Source organism: Phaseolus vulgaris, chromosome 8, assembly GCF_051622355.1.
Source record: "Phaseolus vulgaris cultivar YP4 chromosome 8, ASM5162235v1, whole genome shotgun sequence".
NCBI lineage: Eukaryota > Viridiplantae > Streptophyta > Magnoliopsida > Fabales > Fabaceae > Phaseolus > Phaseolus vulgaris.
Window position 1 is genome coordinate 7,818,100 of NC_143505.1, and position 8,243 is coordinate 7,826,342.

At 35.0% G+C, this 8,243-nt stretch overlaps 1 protein-coding gene across 1 annotated transcript; it reads right to left on the reverse strand.

Moving 5' to 3' along the window:
- Positions 1-488: 488 nt before the first annotated feature.
- Positions 489-7,204, reverse strand: LOC137825043 (uncharacterized). The gene is made up of 7 exons (XM_068630717.2): positions 6,510-7,204; positions 5,157-5,307; positions 4,941-5,066; positions 4,753-4,833; positions 1,776-1,968; positions 1,236-1,506; positions 489-1,125 (listed from the first exon to the last, which is right to left on the reverse strand). The coding sequence occupies exons 1-7, from the start codon at positions 6,892-6,894 to the stop codon at positions 875-877; spliced, it is 1,458 nt and encodes a 485-aa protein (XP_068486818.2). The 5' UTR covers positions 6,895-7,204; the 3' UTR covers positions 489-874.
- Between the last annotated feature and the right edge of the window lie 1,039 nt (positions 7,205-8,243).

Sequence of the window (8,243 nt, forward strand, 5' to 3'; positions counted from 1 at the left end):
AACTTGCTCAAGGCTCAAGAGATTTGTTGAGGTTGATTGCTATTTTGGGATGAGAGGAAAGAGACAGTGAGGGTTCTTGAATTTTCTTTGGTGGAGGAAAATGGTACAATGAGGGGTTACAAATGGAGGAAGAACATGGTGAGGAAGATACAATATTGCAGGAAAACGTTTCTGACAACAAACAGTGGTCGGCAGTGACAAATGGTACTAGAGAGGAAGAAAGTTATGTTATGGTGTAGAGATCAAGTCAATCTAGTGGTGCACCATAAACCACCTAATAAGATGGTGCACCATAGCCATTGTCCCAAAGCATTCAATTTTCCATTAATTGCAGGATCTCAGATCAAAGAAAAGTATAAAAAAATATAAACTAGGGAATAGAAGATCATACCTAGGACTCATAGGGCCTATGTTTCTACTCGTTCTAAGAAAACAAAAAAAAAAAAAAAATGAAAAACAGATTTATAGAGAGATTTACACCAATGACATGGATGAGGTAAAAAAAACTCCATAAAATATGCCCCTTTTCCATCCCACATCGTTCTCCTATGAATTCCAGGACAAACTTAATACAAGTAGTATGTCTCATCTGCCTCAATTTTCAGCAGTGATTGTACTATACAGAAAATATAAGAGAGCCTAAGAAAAGCATACATATCAAGTTTTCCTGAACACTTTTGGTTACCTCTGCATAAACTATGAAATCCACAATGCAGAGTCCTAGATCATAGTTTCACAAACTATTGTTACAATGCTGTGAGGCAGCTTGTATTTCTGAAATCCAAAGCTGAAATAGTTCCATTCCATCATCAAAAGGGAAAACCCAAGCATGGGGTTCTTTGGCCCATGAAGCCTGAAGAAACATGGAAAGTCATCAGTTAGACCATACATGAAGAAGACCATGTCTGTTACCAGTATAGATCTCATTTCGATCTTCATCGTAAAAGAGGGCAGTGATGTCCTCCAAAGCCTCTGTAACTGAATTCCTCATTAGGCAGGGATAAAGACTTTCCCTGCAGCTACAACCGTTGCGGCTGCACTCATCCGCCCTGGCACAACTAATTGTTGTATTAATTTTGGCGACACATTTCCCAGTCAAGATGTTGCTGACATGAATTGAGCCAGCTGTGCCAAAGAGCAAATTATAAAGATATAAGACCACTTAAACAAATTAAAAGCTGCTTATGATTACTCCATTTAGAAATCAAAGGAAAACTAAACTCAAACATGATTACCATTGCCTTCCATCCATTGATCATCAGAATCTGCCTTGCAGTAAGAGATAATGAGATCCTGATCACTTGTTATGTATATGTTGTTGGTATTGCAATCTGGATGCCACAATTGGTGATCCTCAAATGAAGTGACAAGCTCCCCTCGGAAATTCCAAACAGAAACTGTTCGGTTTCTGAAAGTAAGGAACAACTGATTCTCATACAGAAAGATAAATGCTGATGGAGTCATGAACTCTGTTCTGCTTACCTCCATCAGCTCGGCATTTCGAACCTACGAAAATCACACAACCAGACGTGAAAATAATTATATAGGAAAACACAGACATGAAAGAAAGGGATCTGCTTAATTTAAATGAGTTTTACATGAAATAAATTTTATAGATTTAATCTACTAAATGAGAACTCTCAACATTAAACGTTAGTTTATTGAAATTCAAAAGTACATAGAAAGATATTACAGTTAGAGAAGATTTATTCAAGGAGTAAGTGGATCCCTTTTCAGACACAAATATTAAAAGAAAAGGGAAAAATGAAGCTCACATCAAGAATCTGAAGGTTCTCATTTTCTTGCTTGACTAGAAGCTTTTCATTAAATTGCTCTATGAAGTCCACCTTCTTATTCCGATGAAGCAGATGGTTGAATACTTTGAGAACTGTGCCATCCTCAATGGATATAATCTTGAGGGGAATATGACCACTGGTTCTATTGAAAATTAATAACATGATGCCAGGACTGTAACAAAATAACAAGTAATAAGTACAGGAAAAGTAACAAAAGAAGAAATCCACCGAAATAAAAAGATTAGGAATAGATCCTACACAAAAAAAAAAGAGAAAAAATCAGGAGAGGAGTAAGAGATTCCTTTTAAAAAGACCATGTACTTTACACCAAGTAGATCTACTTAAAGATGAGAGAATTAATCTCTAATCAAATACACCGAAGTGTTAGAAAACTGTGTTTCTACAAAAGTCAGTAAAGCTAGTAAATGAGAAAAAGGTTCAAGGACTTCAGGACCACCTGGCATTCTCCTAAAATGACAAAAATAAAGTATTCAACAAAGAAATAGGTATAAAAGGATTCTAAGCTAGCATCAAACACATATTAAGAGATCCTTGTTTAGCCTTCAAACTTGTTCCATGTCATTGGTATTTCATGTGCACCATAGTCCAAATAAAGGACTTAAACCTTGGAGGGGGCAATGGACTTACAAACAGGTTTATCAATGTGATACTATGTATATTCAAGGAGCTAGTAATTGAAAACACAGATTCGCATATAAACCACCTAAGATGGTTAAGGGACCAAATCCCTTTTATCCAGACCAAACAACACGAGAACAAAGTCAAGGAGACCCAAGATTGTCACCGATTCCAAACAAAAATAGAAATATTATAAGGACTGGAGTCTTGAACACTAAAAATGTGCATAGGAAAATTGTGTAAAGGGGGTAGCTGATAAGTTGTGCGAAAGCCAAAGTAAGAGATGAATACCCAATTGTCCTCCAAGAATGCAATGACTAAAATGTAGTATAAGTGTAAAAGCATGTGGAATAAATCTTTCAAAATCTTTTATATTATTATCAACTCCTGATATTGATGAGCTAATCCATAATCCAGGTACATAGAAGGAGACAAAAGAAGCCAAAAGATGGCCACATCAGTAAGGTTTGGTGTATGAGAGAAAAAAAAGGGACAAGAATAGAAGTATGCTGAGAGAATGGAGGAGGCAGTTCTGAAGGGAGTTTGGTCTCTTAATCAAGCAGTCTGGAAACTTAGTAGTGATGTCATCAGGACATGAGAAGTCAACCTGGTGGATTGGGTAAGCTTCTAGTTGATAGGCACATAATAGCAACTGGGTCATGGCCCAAGAGCAAATGTTTGGGAGAAAAGACACAAGACAGATCTAAGCACTTGGCAACAATGGTCAATGTGCGCAAACAGAGCATGCCAGCATGTCTAGTGTGGCTGGCACTCAGCATCTCTAGTGATGGAAATATAAGAAATGCTGAGTTCAAGAAGTTAACCAAGGATGAAATTCAGAAAAGGTACGGAGGAGATTATGTCTCTGTTATGATGAAAAATAAGAGATTCGTCTTTGTTGTGATGAAAATAATTTCTTTTACAAAAAATACCAAAGAATTACACATGTTGATCTTTTGAAAGGACAAATAGGACATAATTTAGGAGAGCAAAGGAAAGAATTTCGTCAGTGGAGCTTGCATGCAACAGAACATGAGCAGTATTGCCGGGATGACATCAAAGACATCCATGATCAAGGAATGAGTGATCAAAGAAAAGGTGATGGTGCTAGCAGATTCAGGTGCTTCAAATAATTTTATTCTCTAATCCAGGTGAGGGAGTGAATAATTCAACCAGAGACGACCAAAGGGTATATTAATTTAGAGGTTGGGCATGGATATAGGTGGTAAACAATTGGGGGTGTTGGGAATTTAGAACCATAATTGACTGATTTTTTTAAGGTGGTACGGTACTTCTATTTATGAGCAGTTGACATAGGGAGGGAAGGGAGGGCATGAGTGGCTTCAGATCTTCAGGGAGATACAAGCTAATTTTAATTTTAAGGAGCATGTTGTTAAGGTGACGGAGGAATGGAGAATGTTAGAAATTAGTGGAGACCCTATACTTTCCAGAACTGGGCTTCCTTAAATGCCACAATGAAAAGAGCAGTGAAACAATGATAACTGTTTCATACATAAAAGAATATGGAATAAAGAGAAATAGCAGAGACTAATGCTCTGGAAAGACTAGTCTGAGTGACGGAAATTTGACTTTAGGCCCCTTTCCAACTGGCTAGGTGGTTAGAAATCTTCATAACAACTGGGTCCCCAAAAGAAACAGTACCACCCAAAGGAACTCAACAAGTAAACAAGAGGTCACTCACTGTACAAATCCAACAACACGCCAGAACTTCAATGGAATAGAGAGAGAGCAATCATGATATTATCCACATCATTTTGATGTCATTAGCAAACTGAAAATGACAGAGTACCACAGTACTACCCCTTCTAACCCACTATGGTTCCTGTAGTCCACCTGCTGCTCATAATTAATTGATCAAGAAATAAGACAGGGGAACATCCACAACAAAAATAGACAAAGAAGAGATAACACATTCCTTGCCTCACACCTCTTCGATTGTGAAACAAAGCTTCTAGATCTCTATTGACCAAATGTACTAGATGTGAGACATGCAGATATCCAACTTATTCATCTGCTGGAAAATCCTTTTTTCCCTAGAACCTTGTTAATAAAACCTGAGTCAATCATTAGGTTTCTAAAATATATAACCATCCCAACCATCATCCACAAAATAAGAACCTGAATAACTTTTACCAGTGAACAATATAACGGTAACTATGTAGCAAGGAGTACAAACAGATAGGATAAAATTACCATGACAGCGACATGACCATGCATGCTAATTTATTAAATAAATAGGGCTTTTGCAAAACCTGGAATTATGAAACAGAAAGTCAGCCTGAGAAAGAGAAAGTACCTGATCTTGATTTCTTGAACATGCCTATCTGCAATTGAGTATAGCATGGTATAGTTCTTGAGATCAAAAACCTTGTAAATACTGACACCATTCAAACAAAATGTATTAGATAGAATAAGCAATGAGCAGACTAAACACTTGCAAAACAGTAGAATTGGAACAGAAAGACAATAGAATGATGAAGGTACCTATCCTGTGCAGAGTATGTTAGGACCTTTCCATTGACATCATCAAACTCTACAAATCCAGGCCATTTCAATGATTCAGACTGGAAAAGAGGAAACCCAGCATCTGGGGTGCCCCTCCGTATGTATCTAAGAACATAAACAAAAGATCATGTAAGCAAAATTGTTTTAACACGTTGAATAGGAGGATTTGAAAGAACAATCATACAATGCACGCACTCAATCTTTGTGGATCTGCATTTCAAAGAGCTGAAATTCTCTGAAGCATAAACGGATACAGTAATAAGTGAGTCATTGTTCTTATTAAAGAAGAGGCTGCGGATGACTTCATCAGGGCAGACATTCAAAAAGCAAATCCTCTCATCGGTTTCTGCAAGGAATTCACACACAAAACCCCAATTACATGAATTGTATAAAATCCAACAATAACTAACTCATGAGAAGTGGTAATCGCAATTCATACAAAAAATAGTGGTCTGTGTAGATAGGACAATAACTAATAAATGGGAAGCAGTAAATGATAATTCATACCCAAAAAGACACGTATGTAGTACAATAACTAATAAGTGGGAGGGAGTTGTAGTTGTAACGAAAATCCATACCCAAAAAGGAACAACGTTTGCATACAAATGGTTGACAAATGGGCAATAGGCAATGACAATTCAAATATAAAACAATAAGAAGCTGTGGTTTTTATACAAATGGGCAGTGGAAACTCATACATGAAAAAAAATGGGCCATGGCAATTCATACATGAAAGACTCAAAAGTTTAGGCTTATACACAAAAGTATTCATGATTAACATAAGGTAATGGGCAACAGGATTCATATATGAAAGAGTCAATCAAAAGAGTAGATCTATACACAAACAAGACAATGACTAGTAAATGGGTAATGGGCAGTAATACATGAAGGAATCAAAACATGAGCCTTTTGCACAAACATTCCCGTGATTAAAGAATGGGTGGGTAAAGGGCAATGGCATTTCACACATGCAAGTATAAAAAGTTTTGATTTTAACACAAATGTGCCCCTGATTAAAAATGGATATTCATACATGAAAGAATCAAAAGTTCAGGTTTTTACACAAAAGCGCTCATGATTCACGAATGGGTAATGGGCAATGGAAACTCATGCATCAACCAATCAAAAGTTGAGTTTTCCAGAAATGTGCCCATGAATAACAAACAACTTGATAACGGGCAATGGCAATTCATACAAAAAAAAACCAAAAGTTTAGGTTTTCACACCAAATTTCTCACGATTAACAAATGAGTAATGGGACAATAGCAATTCACACAACAAAGAATCAAAGGTTGTGGCTTTTACACAAACATGAAAATGCCTAGCAAATGGGTAATGGCTAACACACATGAGGGAATAAAAAATATAAGGTTTTCACACAAATACGCCCTGATTATCAAATGGGCGATGAGCAATGGCCATTCTTGCATGAAACCATAAAAAAGTTTTGATTTTTACACAAACCCGACAACGATTAACAAACGGGCAATGGATAATGGCAATTGAAACCCAGAAATCAAGAATCAAAGGCCACAAGGGAAGCCTCACCTCTACTGAAAGCTGCACAGAGACCAGAATGGTAGAGGGCGAAAATCAGGTTTTTGGCAGCAACAATTTCTACAACTTTAGTTCTTTTCAACAAGAAGGGCAAAAGGGAAGAGCGAGACTTGGAGGGATCATGAGAGTCATAATAGTGCGTCAAACGCATAGCGCGGAATCTGTGAGGGGAAGTGGCTGAGGCAAAAGCACGATGAGGCTTGGAACAAATCTCGCGGGTTTGAAGCTTCTTGATGACACTGATGCTGTTGTTGTTGTTGATGGTGTTGGTGTTGATGCCATTGGCGTTGCCATTGCCGTTGCCACTCCCTCTTTTGCTTGCCACTATGCGTCGACCACTGCAACCTCCACGCCTTCTTCCTTCCATTCTCACCATTTCAACAAAACAACTTCGCCCTTCATCATATCATACCTTTCATACCAATAAAAAAACTATTGCACTACTTAATACATATCAATACCCATATATTCAGAAACTCTTTAATACATTTAATTCAATCCATTAAACTATTCAATAAATCTACTCAAATTATTAATTTTTCAAGTAACGTATACAAGAGGAACACACAGATAACAAAACAGCTTATGATATGATGCTTTTTCTTTTCTTCAGAAAAAAAATAAGAAACTAATGAATGGTTTTTAGTGATATGTTCATCTCGATTGAGAATTATTTATCAAGAATTGGATTATTTGTTTTGATCTTACTATATATAAATGGTAATGACAATATTTTATCATAATCTTTTAATTATATGTTTTTATATAATAAAAACAGACATTTTTAGATTTTTTTTAAACAGGAAAAGTGCAGATATGATATAACCTTTTTATATATATCATCATCTAATTTGTATTTATCTCATTATTATTATTATTATTGTTAATTTTTCTTTTTGTTAACTTATTAGTATATCCTAAATCATCAAATGGAAATATCCTTTCATGATAATGATAAGTTAGGGTTCTTATTGTTCTTGAGACCATGTTAATCTCATAGTAAAAATGTTTTTTTTTCTAAATTGAGTTGAAAATAGAGATAAGTTTGTGCACTTGTAAGCAACACATGCAAACCCTAGCTTTGAAGAAACTAATATAATTACTTATGGAAATCAAGATTTGTACAATGATTTGACTTATTTTAACAAACAACCAAATAAATATATAGTAAAAAGGATTGTAAAGGAAATCAAGGTGAAATTATAACATTGGGACTCTCAAAGGAATTAATGAGAAAAATAATACAAATATTTCCATTGAATAGAAATTAATGTGGAATGGATTTATCCATATCTTAAAACATAACCAACATATTCACATAAAAATGAAGAGATTAATGGAAAAAAAGGTAAATTAATTATCCTAAAACCCACAAATAATTTCCACAGTACCACATACAACTCACTTACGTATCATTACACAACTAATATATGTTAAAATATTAACCCAGAATAATGATTATTTGTCATGATTTTAAATCTTATTATTGTGCAAGTGACACACATGACAAGTGATAATAATCATTCATATAATACTCATAATTTTGTATATTAATTTTTAATTTTTACCGGATATATCACTAAAAAAATCATTAAATAAAAACTAATTTTAAAAATAAAAAATAATTAGTTATTATAATGATTAAATTAGAAACAATTTTAGATATTAAAAATAATTAGTTGTTATAGTAACTAAATGAGAAATAATTTTAGATAAAAAAAAATT

Coding starts and splice junctions, on each gene's coding strand:
- LOC137825043 (XM_068630717.2), bottom strand. CDS start 6,894: ATGGTGAGAATGGAAGGAAGAAGGCGTGGAGGTTGCAGTGGTCGACGC. Junction 5,308..6,509: donor CTGTGCAGCTTTCAGTAGAG/GTGAGGCTTCCC, acceptor AATTCCTTGCAG/AAACCGATGAGAGGATTTGC. Junction 1,126..1,235: donor TCAATGGATGGAAGGCAATG/GTAATCATGTTT, acceptor TCTTTGGCACAG/CTGGCTCAATTCATGTCAGC.